The 17,039-nt window shown below is 37.4% G+C and overlaps 1 protein-coding gene across 6 annotated transcripts in view; it reads right to left on the bottom strand.

The window, feature by feature from the left end:
• Positions 1-17,039, bottom strand: part of HDAC9 (histone deacetylase 9) — a 947,449-nt gene that overhangs the window by 39,188 nt on the left and 891,222 nt on the right. For all 6 annotated transcript variants that reach the window (XM_074195439.1, XM_074195435.1, XM_074195433.1 and 3 more), the window contains one exon: positions 1,471-1,555. In XM_074195439.1, coding sequence (XP_074051540.1) covers positions 1,471-1,555 — 85 coding nt within the window. The remainder of the gene's footprint in view (positions 1-1,470; positions 1,556-17,039) is intronic.

Here is a 17,039-nt window from a genome sequence, read left to right as displayed (position 1 = left end):
GAACACTGGGATGTTTTTTTAAAGGATATACAAAATTTCCATAAGCCACAGTCCCTACCTTCCTGGAACATCTCATCTGAAAGATAATATACGCTCACTTTTTTATGCAGCTTAAGATTTAGAACTCCAACACTGCAATTTTTAAATTTGCTAACTTTTTCAAAATCCAAATTGAAATTATTTTTGGAGACAGGGTAACATCAATGTAAAAGAGATTGGTATCAGGCAGAAAAGGAGACCTCAAAATTCTGATTTCTGTTATTTAGGGTTAACTAATGATAGTAAATTGTTGATTTTTTTCCTTCTGTGCAACATTCTGATGGATCTTTATGCTAAATTAATAACAATAGTCATATCAGTAAACATTAATGAATAATAATATTATAAATAAAACAATAAAATATTGATAAAAAGATATTTAGGTGGAAGATTGAATAGAAGGCTGAATTTGGAATCAGGAAGACTTGAGTTCAAATCTATCCTCACAAACATTCTAGCTGTCAGACCTTGATAAAATTATTTACCGAAGCCTTAGTTTTTTCATTCATCTATAAAAAAGGTATATTTATAGCATCTACCTTTCAAGGTTATGAGGATAATAGCTTGCATTTTCATAATAATATAAGGTTTTCAAATTGCCTTACATGTTCATCTTTTTTGGAATTAAACATTTCAAATATTAAAGATTAGTAGCTAATAATGATAACCAATTATTATGAACAATGCCCTGTCTACATATGGACACACATATATGTATCTTCATACAAATATAATGCCTTAAGCTTTGTAAATTGCTTTACATAGTCATTCTTTTTGAATATTAATCATTTAAAAATATTTATTATGAATAGTAGCTAAGAAAATCTATCAATGATTATTAACAATAGATGGCAAGATTTGCAAAGTCCTCAAATAGGTTATCTGTTTGATCTTCGTGGGAAAACAAAGCTAAGAGAGACCCAGGAAGGCATGTCCCATAGGTCACGGTCTAAATTGTGGGAGGGCATGTCCACATTGATGAGATCAGAGCTTCATTGGAGTCTGTAAGTTATGAATGCATGCTAGATGGCTGGTATTCAGTAATGTGAGAAGATAAATGACTTACTCTCCATAATGGTCAGGCCACTTAAAAGGTACAGCACTTGTGTTTTCCCCTCATTCTTCAATGTAACAAAAAGCTTCAGTGGTAGAAGTGGAAAATGAAAGGCTTTGGAACATCAGGGAAAAAAGATTCTAAATGTAATATTTGAGGGATGAGGAAAACAATGGCATCAAATAGGAGATTCCAAGCAACGAACTAGGGAATCAATTTAATTATAAATATAAAACAGCCTACAAATGTCATAGTGGCAAAGACCTGTACTCTCTGGGCTTTAGTCCTCAGTGTGAATTTAAATAGTTGTACCTGGTGGGCTTTTTATTTTGCGGGGCGGGGGGACTTCAAACCAACAATGAACACCAGAAACATACTTTGAATTTCCGTGGTCTTTTGTAGAGAGGCAATGGCATTTCGATTTGGAGTTTGGTGCAGAATATCTTCTGGGAGAGGATCCAACTGCAAGAAGAGAAAGGAAAAATATATGAGAGGCACAATATTCATAATGTACCACAAACCTCATGGAGACAGAGCCAGGGAAGCAGGAGAATCCTCAGGAAAAACTCCACTGAGAATGAGTTTGTGTTTCACTGGTATTGGTTCTAAAAACTGAAGCCCCTGTTTTATGTCCCCATTTGTAGCCATGTAATTGAATTCCAAGGGGCTTATATATTGACTGCAGGACTAATCTATGGAGTTTTGGGAGCAGGTGCATGTCTGTGTATTATTCATTTTTTAAAATATTAGTTATTCGTGTCATTTTTGTAGGTTCCTCACAGACAGAATTCCATTGCATCTGTATACACAGCTGAACACTCCAAAAACAAACCTTAAAGAACATCCTGGTTGAACTGGGGTGTGTGTTTTGTTATCTTTACTTTCCATTTTTGCTTACATATGCAGACACTTTGTGGTGGTAAGCTGTAAAACATGGCTGTTTGGGTTGGGTGTTTTGGCACATGGAATCTGGATCCAGACCCATCGCACTATTTTCGGGCCATCTCCAGTCTACTCTAGCCATATCTCCAACCTCCTTTTCACTTCTGACTCTAAAATGAGTATTCAAGCCTATGTGACCATTCCTGGAAAAGATAAAATTTTCCATGGGCTCCCATCACCGTCTTTCACTTGTCTATCTAAAATGTACTTTCTGACCTAAGATATTGTCTTTCCTTTTTGAAAAATAAGATCTTTGTGGGTAGGAATTACCTTGCTTCTTTGTATTTATATGCCGCTTCTGGTACTTATTCAGTTTTGAATTAGTGCTTTTCATTCAGTCATTCACTAAAAGCTCCAAATTAAAATGTAGGGAAAGCAATAGGATAAAACCCAAATAAATGCAGGGAAATTGCATTTGACTTCCTCCACATTTTTAATTATCACTCATCGTTGATAGTTTAGACTGTAGAGTCACTGATCTTGAACTTGGCCCAGCTGATCTTTGTGAGGGGACTGAAGAGAGTTTTGTCCTGTCTCTCTTGGATCAAAGGGTCAATGAATTGCAATGAGAGTCCCTCCTCATTGATGGAGATTGAAGTCCCAAGTCTAAAGGAGGACAGGACAGAGTTAGTAAATGTAGGGTAAAAGAGAGATCCTAACTTTTCTGAACTCAGGCATCAAGAAAGAAGATGAAAAGGGCAACAGTCTTTCTGGAGAAAGAAAGATTGGGAACAGAGTAAGATGGAAAACTTTGACAATGTTCCTCTCCAGTTTGTTACAAGAGAGAATTTGGGGAATTTCCCTTTCAGTAGATCTAGGATTTTTTCTTTTGGGTGAGCTGAATTACCTCACTCCCAAATAGAAGGGCTCCTTCATTCTGTGTTGACTGGTATAAATTCTCTTATGTTTATTTTCTCTGATTTCTGTTTTATTATCAAATTGTTTTCCTTCCATGTAATAAATATATATATATATATATATTCATTATATCTATGTATACATTCACATATGTATATATATATATATATATATATATATATATATATATATATATATAACTTTGAGTAATAGATTTACTGTACAAGAGAGACAGCAATGACAAGGAGGCAGAGTATTGGATTTGAAGGGAAGAAAACTTAGGTTCGAATACTGCCTCTGACACCAGGGTGGGTGAATATGGACAATACATTTAACATTCTCTGAGCATCAACACCTTCATAAAATTGCTATAAAAACGTGGATTTGAAGCTTCTTTCTTCTACTTGCTATCCATTTGCCCTTGGCCAAGTCATAGTCTCTTTTGATATATTTACTAACTTATGAAATAAAGTAATTGGACTAGATAACCTCAGAGGCTCTTTCAAGTTTTAAGACTACTATTATCTTCTTTCTTCTGTAGGGATGAAAGATCTACATTGAAAGACAGTTTCCTAGGAAAGAAATCCAAGATCCTTGAGGTATTTATATATTTAGAATTTTGAGGTTCTCCAGTGTTTTCTTTCCAAGAACTTTGTAAAGTTCCTACATCACTTCACAGTTGAGGAAACTGTGGTCCAGAGTAAGGAAGACCTTGACTTTGATTCTCCAGTCATGTGAATCCAGGTCTTCTCACTCCAATTCCAAGATGTTTTTGCCATTTTTTGCTGCCATTAAATTCAATTTGATTCAATTATTTTAATATCTTTTTCCTAATTCCTGTGGATTTCTTTTGTATTTATTAATCTGTATACAAGTTATTCCCCCTGACGTTTCTTAAAGTAGGCAATGTTTGTTCTGTTCCTATTGGCCCATCTTGTGGAATTGAATCACATTCTGAGTTGTGGCAAGTTTTGATAGAGTTTGAGCTGGAAAATCATTTCTCCAATTATTCTATACTTGACGAGACAAAACTATTCCAACAAGTCATTATTGAAATTTGACTTGAAGATTGAAGAAAGGGAACCTGTCTTTTCTCAAGCAGCCTATTCTAGCGCTGCTACTCATGAAATCCTAAAAGGGCTTCCATGACAAATTTATTTTCCCATTCAATGGGAAAACCCATTCATGAATGTTGATCTAATAAGTAATTTCATAACTAAGAAAATTTCTGAAACCAAAATTCACTTCTGATAAACCAATAAATGAGGGGAAAAATGAAATCCCATGAAGGTGAACACTAGATTCCTTTTAGCTGTTTGGATGCTGTGGAGATATTGGCTCTTGTGTAATTGGTTTTGGCTTGGGCATTATATAATAAATTAGAACAATTTCCACAAACTAGAGGGTTTTTGTCTTAAAAGAAATAATAAAAAATTTAGGAGATGCAGGAAATATTAACCTCCCACTAATCTGACTTTGCTGATAATTGCCACAGAGTTACAAGGTGCATCAGATATGTATTACACATCTTTTCCAAATCCAAACCTCAGGTCCAGCTTCTATTATTTCCAAAGTCCATTCCTCTTAATGACTTCCAGCAAATTTCCTACATCAGCATCAGTGAGGTTCTTCTTGCCCTATCTTTCACAAGAGCCAAGTAGAAGTAATTATCCACCAATAAAGTCTTGACAAAGTCATGGAACACTGTTTGTAACTTATTTGAAATATTATTATAAAAACACTGTAAAAATCACAAGTCCATTGGCTTATTGAAGCCAAGTATTTGGGGGCTTCCTTGGACGCAGGCCCTCTTTTGCCGGAAAAGCTCATTTCTTTTGGCTGACTCATACCTTTGGACATTGGTTCCAAAACCAAGGAGTGTCCCAAGAGAGAATCTGGCCCCAAATCCCGTAGTGCAGAGAGAAATCACTCGACACCTGACAGGCACAGCACCAAGCCCATCAGCAGCACCCCCACTTTACATAATTCTTGGCATGCTCTGGGCCTGGACAGATTAGATCTCAACAGAACACTCACAATTCTCACTTTGAAATGAATTTTCTGACAGCTATATAAGGGTATATGAATGTGTCAACCTTGCATAGAGATGATAAAATACCCAGAAGGATTGTTGACATGATGAAATAGCATCCATGAATGGAGGGTTATGAAGTTCCTTGTAACCTCGTGATGTCTCAAAGGTTCTTTTTGGCAGAGATATTTTCTGTTTAATGAGACACCATCAGTTAGTATTAAATCCCTCATCTTTCAAATAACCATTTTAGATTAATCCACTTATTTGAAAGATAAAGAAGCTGAGACCCAGAGAGGGAAATGAAAGTATATGGATGAATAGGAATGCAAACTTAGGACCTCAGACTCTTAAACCAATGATCTCTCTAAGGCACCATTGATACAAATACAAAATTGAAACAGCCCCTGTCCTCAAGAAGCTTACACACACTCGGGCCAAAGGAGATAGCATATAAATATGTAAGTATAGACAATATTGATACAAGATTATTTAGGTGGAAGCTCTAATAAGAGGGGGAATTGGAAAGGTCCTTCTATACAAGGTAGAATTTAAACTTTCTTGAAGGAAACTGGATTCTTAGAGGTAGAAAAAGTGAATATTGTTCAATCTTCTTTGAACAGGAAATCTCTTCTCCAACATTCTCAATAAATTGGGTTTCCAATCTTACTAGGGTGACATTATGCATTTACCCATTCTCTCCTGAGTTTGACTTTCCATTTTGGCACATCTCTGTAGGAAACTTTATCTAATAGCAAGTCAAAATCTACCTTTGAAATTTCCCGCTAGAATATTCCTGGATATTCCTTTTGGGGTCTGAGGGGACAAGTCAAATCTCCCTTCTATAGGGCAATTCTTCAAATAGGAGAAAACAGCACTGACTGTCCCCATGACTTCTCTTCTGCATAAGAACCTCCAAAAAATGAGCTATTCCAAAGACCAAAAGTGAAATTGAGAATCCTACAAAATGTCAGAACTGTCTTGCTTATCTTTGTTGTTTATAACCAACCATTCAAGAACCCAACTGATCGGTAGAGGCTTTGTAGGCAAATACCAAATTGTGAGGGCATTAAAGGCTGCATAATACTTTGGAACTTCTCCTACGTGTTCAGCAGAAACATAGGTGGTGAGAAAGCAATCATAGCTTCATGTACCTCTGTACTTTCCCACAGTCATCCCTAGTCATATTGTTTGCTTTTCCTGCCTCAAGTCTCTCTTTGATCCATACACCCTTCAGAGAGCTAGCATCATGACTTGATTCAAGTGCAGGCTTGACCCTTCCCTCCAGTGAAGAAACTTGAGAAGGTTCCTAGTAGCTCTAAGACACAAGATTAAGTCTTTTGTTTGGCACTGAAAGTTCTTTACACCTGAGCCTTCTCTAACTTTCCACTTTTCTCACATTTTCCTCCATTCTTCATGCACTGAAATATCATCTTGACATCTCTAAGTCTCTCTGTCACAGGAGTGAAACCTATATGATATCTCCTTTAATTCTCATTAGATTCCAGTGGCACCCTCCATTGTTTTTCATGGAACTCAACTCTGGAAAATTGTTCTTTTGAATGCCAGATTGGATAAAAACACTCACATTCAAAACTGTTAATGTGAATCAAAGTTTGGAAACAGCCCTTTCTCCACTTAGCCTTTGGCAGAATAAAAACAACCAAAACATACACTTAGTTCTCTCAAGGCCCTTCCACACTTCATACAAAGCCATCATCATATTGATTCAGAATTGTTAGGTTGTACGTAGGGAAAGGGGAAAGAAGCTTCAGCAGCTCATCCAAGAAGTCAAAACTAGTCCCTACATTGAGTATTTTCTCTCCCTATTCCAATCTCATGCTTAGCAGCATTCCTTCTAGTTCATAGAAATTTCCCAATAGATGATACCATCTGATTGTAGGGTTTATAGCCAAAAATTGACTTGCAATTTTGAGAGTATAGAGGGCAGGAAATGATGTTGGGTAAGCTGTATCCCAGAGCCAAAATTTGTTAATCTTTTTTTAAAAAATAAAATAAATGCATAAAAACAGCCCACTAAGAAAAAAAAAATGAAATCTCTCTCTCTCTCTCTCTCTCTCTCTCTCTCTCTCTCTCTCTCTCTCTCTCTCTCTTTCTCTCTCTCTTTTCCACCCACATATCCCAGTTAAAACCTTCAGAAAATATTTCCTCAGAAGTTCTTTGAGTCAAAAAAAAGATAAGAAAAAATTGTTATCTCCTCTATTGAGGAAGATAATCATTCTAAATCGTTATGTGAAAAGGTTTTATGTAAGATTAGAAGGTTAAAGCATGGAGAAAAAATAATATGTATTGCAAATAAACAAGGAAAACTTATTTAATTAAAAAAATCAAAATTTCACTTAATTTAAAAAGGAAACAAAAAAGAAAAAGTAATTCAGCTGCGAATCCCTATTTTCATTGATATTTAGTAAATGTCTCATACAGCCCGGGCACCTCCCTAATTGCCAAATTGCTGAATGGTTACAGATTTTCTTTGGTTAAAAAGAGCTTCCTTATCAGGAGCAAATCTAGGCTGTGCTCCGCTCCTCTCCCTCCCTCCCTCCCCTCCTCTAGGCCTGGAATTCTGGCATTTCCTATTGGAGTGAGAGGGACACTGAGTTCTGAAATGCTAGGCCAAGAAAGTGCAAGTTAGGACCTTTCAGGGCAAAGGACTGCAGAGGGCCTGGTGATGTTTTGTCTTTTGAGGAGCAAAATCAACCTGGAGAGGCTCAGGGCCAGAAGGATGGGAATCCAATGATGACTTGATGAAACTAGAGGAATTTAAGAAACCTAATGGTCCCTGAGAGGACAGAAGTACCTTGAAACATTTTCCTTTCTGTCTTCATATCCTCAGCACTTGGGATTTGACATATAGTAGGAACTTAGTAAATGTCTTGAATAATTGATATAAAGACATGGATAAGTCATGATGTTTGTTTGTTGTTTGTCCTTCATTCACAATGGAATGTGAGGCCATGCCTTGGAAGTGGCTTGTACTTACATGAAGAAGTGTTGTGTAAAGTCACCAGCCTCACTTTCTCCTCTGGAGCCCTCTGGATCCAGTGACCAGCTATTCAGTATTACTGAAAAAGGCCCAGATGAAGTGGGAGACCTTAGTCTTTTTAATCTAAGGTTCTTCCCAGGTCTTCATTTGACTGAATCAATGCCCATTCAGTGATGAAGTGTAGAAAAGAAATCGGTAGGCATCAATTTCTCGATTGTGTGGTGGAGCAATAGGGAGTAGAGGATAGAGTACTGGACTTGGAAGTCAGAAGACTTGAGCTTAAATCCTACTTCTGATATTTATTAGCTATGTGGGGTAGAGTAAGTCAGTTGACCAATCCCTACATCAATTTATATGTCTGTAAAATGAATGGGTTGAACTCAATAACTTCTAAGGTTAAAATCTATATCATGAGTTTTATGGTAGAATTTCTTTTGCAATACTTTTACAATACAATATTCTACATTTCTGTAATTACTCTACAAATCACATAGATCTACTGAATCTATTAACTGTGAGTTCCAGAAGGATCTGGGATCTTCTTCTAATGGGTAGTCCTTTCTCAATATTTAATAATACCTCATCCATGATTATTATGTGCAAATCTTGTCCAAGTCCTTTTATTGATCTTCCATAGAGAATACCCCCAAAGCTTTGATGGTCTTTTTGTTAAATGTTCTTCAGTAGTCTTTGGAACCAGTTCAACCCTTAAGTCATCCTTGTACTCTTTCTCCCTGTCTTTCTATTTCTGACCCACCTCCTTTTCTATCTACCCCTACTATTGTCACCACCACCACAATCATCACCATCATCATCATCATTAATATCTTCAGATTAGAGATTTAGAGTTAGAAGAGAACTCGTGGATGTCTCTTCAACAATTTCATTTTTTATGGATGCTGACTCTGAGGTTCATGGATTTTAATTAACTTGCCCAAGGTCCCACTGATAGGAAAGGTCAGAAGCAGCCCTTTCTAACTCCAGAATCAATTTTGCTCACTCTGCTATGAACTTTTCTTAACAAAGGTGATAACTTCTGGACATACCTGTCATACTATCAGGTACTTTTAAAGTTTTTTGAGTGAAAAGTAAACATCAGGATGCTGAATTTACACCAAAACCTGGACACAGTACTTTCACTTAACATCATAGCACTCACTTTTGCAGAAAACTCAACTGTATAGAACACAACTAAATTGAAGTAATAACAATGATGGCGATGATACTATTGATGATGATTGGCTTGAATGTAACTCCTTTCAGGTTTACAAAATATTTCACCTCCACAATTTGATCTTTATCACTAACTTCTGTGCTAGGTAGATGTTATCATTATTCCAATTTTACAAAGAAATAGAAAATGAAAAGTTAAGTGACCTACCAAGGGTCATATAGTTAGAAAGTCTTTAAGGTAGTACTTGAATTTGCATTCCATGCCTATGTCACACTCCTTCCTAAAGATGGTCCTTAAGCAGTCAAAATAATGTCAGTAAGGATATGTTTTCCCAACTCTATGTGTGTCTCCTAATTCTCCCTGCCACGTTCTTCTCTCCTTTCTCTGCAGTCCCTTACTTAGTAACCTCATTACTTCCCATACACTTAATCTATGTCTCAATGTCAAGGATTCCCATATCTATATCATTAGCTCTTGACTCACTTTAAAACCCAGGTTCCCCATCATGAACATGAATTTTCTAAAGAAAGATCATTTAAGACTTTACCCAAAACTTTTCAAAACTCTTAATCAAGGGGCGGCTAGGTGGCACAGTGAATAGGGCACCAGCCTTGGAGTCAGGAGTACCTGGGTTCAAATCCAACCTCAGACACTTACTAATTACCTATCTGTGTGGCCTTGGGCAAGCCACTTAACCCCATTGTCTTGAAAAATCTAAAAAAACTCTTAATCAAAATATATTTTTATAATTTTAATCATTTCATTTCCCATAATACAGATGATTTCAAAGTTTAACTTATCAGTTTAGAAGGTAAGACAAACACAATAAGAAGACAAGTGATAACTGGACATTGAGGGAACCCTAAAAAATGAAATACAAATAACAACAGATTATGACCTTGACCACCTAGTATGACATCCTGGGGACTTTGATGATGTGAACTAATAGCCCATGTCCTTTAACAACACTTGAAGCCATTACTGTATTATAGACCATCAAACCCCATGAGGAAATTTGGTTTGGGGGAAAATCCTTGACCTTAAAGTCAGAAGATCTTCCTCAAAGCCTGCTTCAAGTGCTTTCTACTTGTGAAAATATGAACAAGTCACACAAGTTCCTTAGATCTCAACAGTAAAATGTATTGGGAGGAGAAAAATTGAACAGACGGAACCACTTCTAGATACAGGAACGATTAAGAACCAAATTTAATATCTAAGACAAGAGTAAATTATATCCAATTTTCCTTTGTTAAGAAGGCAGAGAAAAATAGAAAAACTCTTGAACAAAAGGACAAAAGGTACAGTAGAAAAAATTCCTTGTGTACAACTCATTCACCATTTGAAAAAATGATTATTTGAAAAAAAAGGATAGTCACAAGTCATTTTCAGAAGAAGAAATGAAAGTTATCTCTAGTCACATGAAAAAAATCTCTAAATCATTTTTAATTTGCTGTACAGTCATTTCAATTCTTTATGATTTCATTTTTGAATTTGCTTAATCATACTTGAATAGTTTGTCATTGTCTTCTCTAGCTCATGTTACTGATGAGGAATAAAGGCAAATAGGGTTAAGTGACTTGCATAGGTTCACACAGCTAATAAGTGTCTGAGACAAGTTTTGAATTCATGAAGAAGAGTCTTTCTGATTCCAAGTCCAGTGCTCTATGCACTGATACGCTTCGTTGTCCATTGAATAAACAAATACAAATTAAAATAACTTTGAGGTACCATTTCATATCTATCAGATTGGCTAATATGATAAAAAAAAGGGGGAATGTGGAAAAATGTAGAAAACCGGGAAGCTAAAGCACAATTGGTAGAATTATAACTTGATCCAGCCATCAAGGACAGCATTGGAACTATGCCAAAAGGGCTTAAAACTGCATACTTCTTTTTTAGGTTTTTGCAAGGCAATGGGGTTAAGTGACTTGCCCAAGGTCACACAGCTAGGTCATTATTAAGTGTCTGAGGCCGCATTTGAACTCAGGTCCTCCGGACTCCAGGGCTGGTGCTCTATCCACTGTGCGACCTAGCCACCCCCTGCCAAAAACGGCATACATTTTGACATAGCAATGCTGCTTACTTGAATTTTATCCCAAGGAAATCCAAGAAAAGGAAAAGGAGCCCAGAAAAAGGAGCCTAGATGTATACAGAGATTTATAGTAATTTGTTTTGGTAGCAAAGACTTGAAAATTGAGGAGGTTGAACAAGTTTTGGCATATGATCGTGATTGAATACCACTGTGCTGTAAGAAATATGAGGGGAAGATTTCAGAAAAACCTGGGAAAGACTTAGATGAACTGATACGAAGTGAAATGAATAAAACCAGGAGAACATTATACTCAGGAACAGCAATATTGTATGATGATTAACTGTGAATGACTTAACTATTCTAAGGAATAAAATAATCTAAAAAAGAATTTATGCTGTCCACCTACAGAGAAAAAACACCCTGATAGTGTATGAATTCAAATTAAAGCATATTTTTAATTTATTATTCTTGTAGGGGGCTTTGGGGGGATCTCTGTTTTCTTTTACAACATCAGTCATCTGGCTATTACTGTAGTGCGAATTTCCCAATGATTGAGGAGAAATGAGGTGTTACTATAGCTTTGTTTATTTTCTGGCTGAGTCACAACATGGGGAAAAATTCAACAAGGTTTTCTTAGGACAAATCTTCCTAATGTGTTGACATCCCCATTAGGAAATCCTGTGATCCACTGGAACTAATAAAAAAAGAAATGGAGAAGAGGTAAATTAAGACAGTGGAAGATTTAAGCTCTGTCTAAGCAGTATGCTACTTTTAAAATCCAAAAGAGAGGCAGCATCATGGAAGGCCTCAGGTTCAAATCTTGTCCTTTCTCTTCCTGACTCTATGACAGTTAGCAAGTCATTTAACTTCTCACTTAACCTATGAACCTCTCAGTAGCTCAAGAAACTCTGTGAGAATTTAAATTATAGAAAACCTATCAGCTAATTGGTGGAGGGAGTTTCAACACTGGGAATTCTTCCACATGAATGAAATCACAGCTTCAAAACACCTTCCTTCTAGGAGACAGAACAGATAGAGTGCTGAGCCTAGAGTCAAGAAGACCTGAGTTAAATCTGGTCTTAGACACTTGCTAACTATGTAACCCTGAGCAAGTCTTTTAGCCTCATTTTGCCTTAGTTCCCTCAAATGTAAAATAGGGATAATGAAAACAACCTACCTCCTAGATTTATTATGTGGATCCATTGGGCTACTATTTGCAAAATGTGCTATAAATACAGTGCTTGGCCCATAGTAGGTACTCTAGAAATTCTGTTCTACTTCCCCTTCCCCAATGGTTCTAGGAAACCAAAGAAAGGCGATGATAAACAGTGCTTCCTTACTTCAAGAATCTCCAGTGTTCTCAGACACATATCACAATACCTTTTTAGTATAATTGTGACCAAAGAGTATCTCAGCCCATGGTCACCCTGGTGAAACATATGATGTCTTTTTAACTTCCTATAGGATTTTTCTTTTGCTTTCTCCAAAAAGTCCATCATTTTCCCTTGGTGATTCTCCCTAGGAAGGTGCCCAAAGAGCTGACTCAGCCTTACCCTCCTCTTGCAACTGCCTCTGTCTACCAACACTACCAAGTTCCCCAAATGCTTATGAATGGATAAAAAGAAGATGACATCTAGAGCCAAGAGACTTATTTTGAGTCTTAGCCCTGAGTAATCATGAGAAAGCCAGTTTTTTCATCTATTAAAATGACAGCATTGGGCTTAATGATGCTGATTCCCTCCCAGTTCTAATTCCTCTCTTCCCAAGAGAAGAATGTGGAAGGCTTTGACCAAGAGACTTAACTCTTTCTGCTCACAAGCTCCAACTCCTTGGGAACTCATAAACTTTCTTAGATTCACACCTATTCCCTTGAAAATGTTGACCTCTGTAATACATAACCTGAAGGAAGAAAGAACTGAAGAGGCTACTTCTTCTCTCTAAATTATATTACAAACAAATTCCTCGAGAATAACATGAATAATAAGGTCTTTGAGACTTCCAAATGGGGATGGTTGTAGCCATCATGGGTAGTCGACCGAGGAGACTTCTTCAATGGTTTTGGAGATTCTAATTTTAAAACCAGATCAAAACATGGTAGTAAAGGGACAAGGAGCAGCATTTGGTTTAAACCTTTAAAAAATAAGAAGAGAGATGGAGATACCTTTAGGCTTGACTTTAAGACTAGCCAGGGAGGTGAACAGGAAGCATGCTATTCTCTCTAAATGGAACCCCTGAATTTCGAGTCCTAGGGTCTGTATCATCATCTCAGCTTCCTGGTCTCTGGCATTTCTCCCTCCTCTAACAAGCTTAAACTGTCATTTCTTTTGTTTTGACAGGTGTGCTTTTAATAGCCAAGGCCTAAACTCCCTCAGCCAACATTTCCACAAGACTCCCTCCCCAATTCCCCCTTTTTTACCTGCATGGAAGAGTTTCACTGTTTTCATTTTGGATTTCATGGAAATGCCAACTGGTTAAGCTTTTCTCACCTCTTGGGAAGATTGCCCCCCCATGGAGGTCCCAGTGGGGCATTTCTAATGAGCTTTGCATAACTTTAGGTAGAATTTGATTGAAAACAAGGACAGTGTGAGTATCACATAAATAGTAAAGGGGGGAGGCTGATGGTACAATGTTTTGGTAGCCTCAAGGACTTTTCATTTATAGACAGAAAAACTTATGGTTAGTCATATAAATTTAGTTGAGGGCCCCTAAAGAAATCCAATGGCCCTTAATTTTTGGAAATCCTTTTGCTTTCTTACAAACACCAAAGTGGTATCTGCAGCCCTATAGAGGGGAAGTTCAAGATTATTCCTCCTACTCTGATTGGAGTGATAAAGCATTTAACGGCTCAAGTTTTCCAAGAAAAAGAGACTTTTAAAATGGATTTCATTTTGGCCTGTCTTCAAGATCAAGAGTTGCCTGCAGGAATTTCCTGTGCCATGCTTAAATTAATTTCTGAAAAGGTTAATCCAATAGTATATTGTTTTCACATTGACCCTGTGCATGTTTAGTAAAAAGAAAAAAATCGAGATACTTGGCTAGTCAGATTTTTCTGAATAAAATGCTCACTTGAAAGGAAATGGTCTCTATTGGGGGGGGGGAGCATGACCACTATTTATGAAAAGAGCCCTTCATGCTGGTCTCTTCAATGGCAATTGGTCCTAGTCCCCCCAAGAGCCTGGATGTCCCCCTGGGTTTGGTTATGGAGTACCCAGTTTCTGCTGATAATAGGACATGGGAGACAGAGCATCCCTTTATTGCCAAATTCCAGCCAAGAACAACAAGGGAAAGAAATTGCCTTTTAAAAAAACCCTGCAAAATGTTTATGAATTCTAATCCTCAGCACATGAATAAATACATCTGACAAAGTGCAGAGTCCTTTACCAAGGCCTTGCCTGACCTTCTTAATTTGAGTTCAATTACACACGTAGTATTTGGAAGTCAAAGTCAGCCTTGCCAATGTTTACAACTCTGACTCTAGGTATTGTTGGTTAAAAAACATCCCACATAATAAGTCAGAATTGCCCTATTAATCTCTTCATGAGGGAATATTAAGGGAAGGTGGGAGTGGGAAGAGCCATCATTGGCATTTGAAGAAAGCCCTCTCTGGCACAGTATCTATAGAGGAGACTCAAAACCAACCATGAAAAGGGCATGCAAACAGTCACTCAGGGCTTAGCCTAATGGCTGGACACATAGTAGGTGCTTAATTAATACTAGTTGACTGAGTGGAGGTTGGGATACACTACATTTTATATATTTTTAAAGGAATGAAATTTAGAACTTTTCTCTGGTTGAACTGCAACTCACAATGACTTTTGAACTGGAGAGAAAACTACAGAAAAACCTGGGGTTTGGATTATAAATTATATTGTCAATGGAAGTGAGAAGAACTCTTTGTTTCTTGACTTGTTTCAAGAATGGTGCTTTCATTTCCTTTTCCCAATGAATTATAATGTACACACACAGTTGTGTTTATCTTCCATTTTTCATTTTAAATTTCTTTTATTCGATTAGCCAGCTCTGCTGCCCTTGAAGGAGATAGACTTGACACAGCAAACAGACTTTAGTTTGAGATTACCTAATCCATTTTTTATCCAAAAAATCCTAGTGGAAATTCAATATTCTAGGGCCATGCCCTTAAGACCTCTCTGGGAAAATAAGGTGCAGAAATACAAATAATATTTATAAATTTCTTCACTGAACAAATTTTGGGATATCTACATAGTGAAAAAAAGCAAAATCCAATGAAGACAGAATTTTTGGCCATTGGGGAAGATCAAATTCATGGCTAATATCATTATCTAATGCTGTTTGTGAATGTGAGGGAGTGGGGGAGAGAGAAAGGGAGAGAGAGAGAGAGAGAGAGAGAGAGAGAGAGAGAGAGAGAGAGAGACAGAGACACAGAGACACAGAGACACACACACACAGAGAGACACACACACAGAGACAGAGGCATAGAGAGACAGAGACAGAGAAATGAGAGAGAGAGACAGAGAGAGAGAAAGGAGGAGAGAGGGGGAGAGAATTAAAATAGGTGACCTCATTGCCACATGAAATTGAACACATCAGTAAATACATCAAGGCCTTGTCATTTTTTCAGCATGGTTTTTTCCTCCTGGGAAGTGCTCAGGGCTAGGCTAGACAGCAACCTGACAGTTATGTTGTAGTGTGAATTCTTTTTATGTGTATTTTGGACTAGATAGTCACTGAGGTCTCTTGTAATTCTCAAATTCTATGTTTCTGTGATTTTTTGCTTTTTGCCACCACCGTACTCACCAATTGTAAACCAGTAACAACTCACTTTTATTGAAGAGTCCTACTAGAAAGTTGTCTGAGGCTCTGAAAAATGAAATGATTTTCCTGTGGCAACCAAACCTGCAATTTTATGAAGTGGTATTTGAGGGGCAGCTAGGTGGTACAGTGAATAGAGCACTGGTCAGAGGAAGGAGAACCTGAGTTCAAATTCAGCCTCAGACACTTTATAGTTACCCAGCTGTGTGACTTTTGGCAAGTTACAACCCTCATTGCCTTGCAAAAGAAAAATAAAACGAAGTGGTATTTGAACCCATTTGTCTTCCAACACTCATGTCATGACACCTCTCTATAGAATACATGGATCTATTGATCAATCACTATTTGTGAGGGTACATGGCTGCCATATCTCTAAGGGCACATGACAACTCTGCTTCTTTTGTGCTCATTCTTCTCTGGTAATAGTTGAGCAAGTATTCTAAGAGAAGAATGGTCAGAAGACATAGGAGTTAAAAGGTTGATCAAACCAGTAATCATACCATTGAAACCTGGAACCAGTAGGAGCAACAGTCAAATCTGGTGAGAAGCTATCATGGCAGGGCGGCTGGGTGGTACCAGCCCTGGGCTGTGTGACCTTGGGCAAGTCACTTAAACCCATTGCCTTGCAAAAACCAAAAAAAAAGAAGTTAACCACACCAGTCAAGTACCCACTTGACCCAGACCAGAAAGGGGTCACTTCATCAGCTGATACACATAGTCCTTCCTGCAAGGGCTCAGTTGAGCAAGGGAGTAATTCATCCATCAGCAATATTACCCCTCTAAAAGAACTTGGTGGGGACTCTATGAAGGAAGAAAAAGACTCCTGAGGTCAGGAGACACAAGACAGAGCTTTGCTCCACAAATTTCCTACATGTGTACCTTGTACTCACACATTGAACTCTATATCTCCAAAGACTGTGTCCATGCAGAATGGAGAATATACCTCCATAAAGATTCTTTTTAATCTTATATCCCTGTTACCATCTCAGTGAATATCCCTTTTGTAAAAAGTCAATAATATGAAATGGTTAGATATTGTGGAACACACCAAATAATCACACCAAATAAGGAAAAACAGTATCAAAAACCCAACCCCCTGAGGTTACCAATAGA

The sequence above is a fragment of the Macrotis lagotis genome, chromosome 7 (assembly GCF_037893015.1).
Source record: "Macrotis lagotis isolate mMagLag1 chromosome 7, bilby.v1.9.chrom.fasta, whole genome shotgun sequence".
NCBI lineage: Eukaryota > Metazoa > Chordata > Mammalia > Peramelemorphia > Peramelidae > Macrotis > Macrotis lagotis.
The sequence above is the reverse complement of the archived record's forward strand: the minus strand, read 5'-3'. Positions and strand labels throughout refer to the sequence as shown.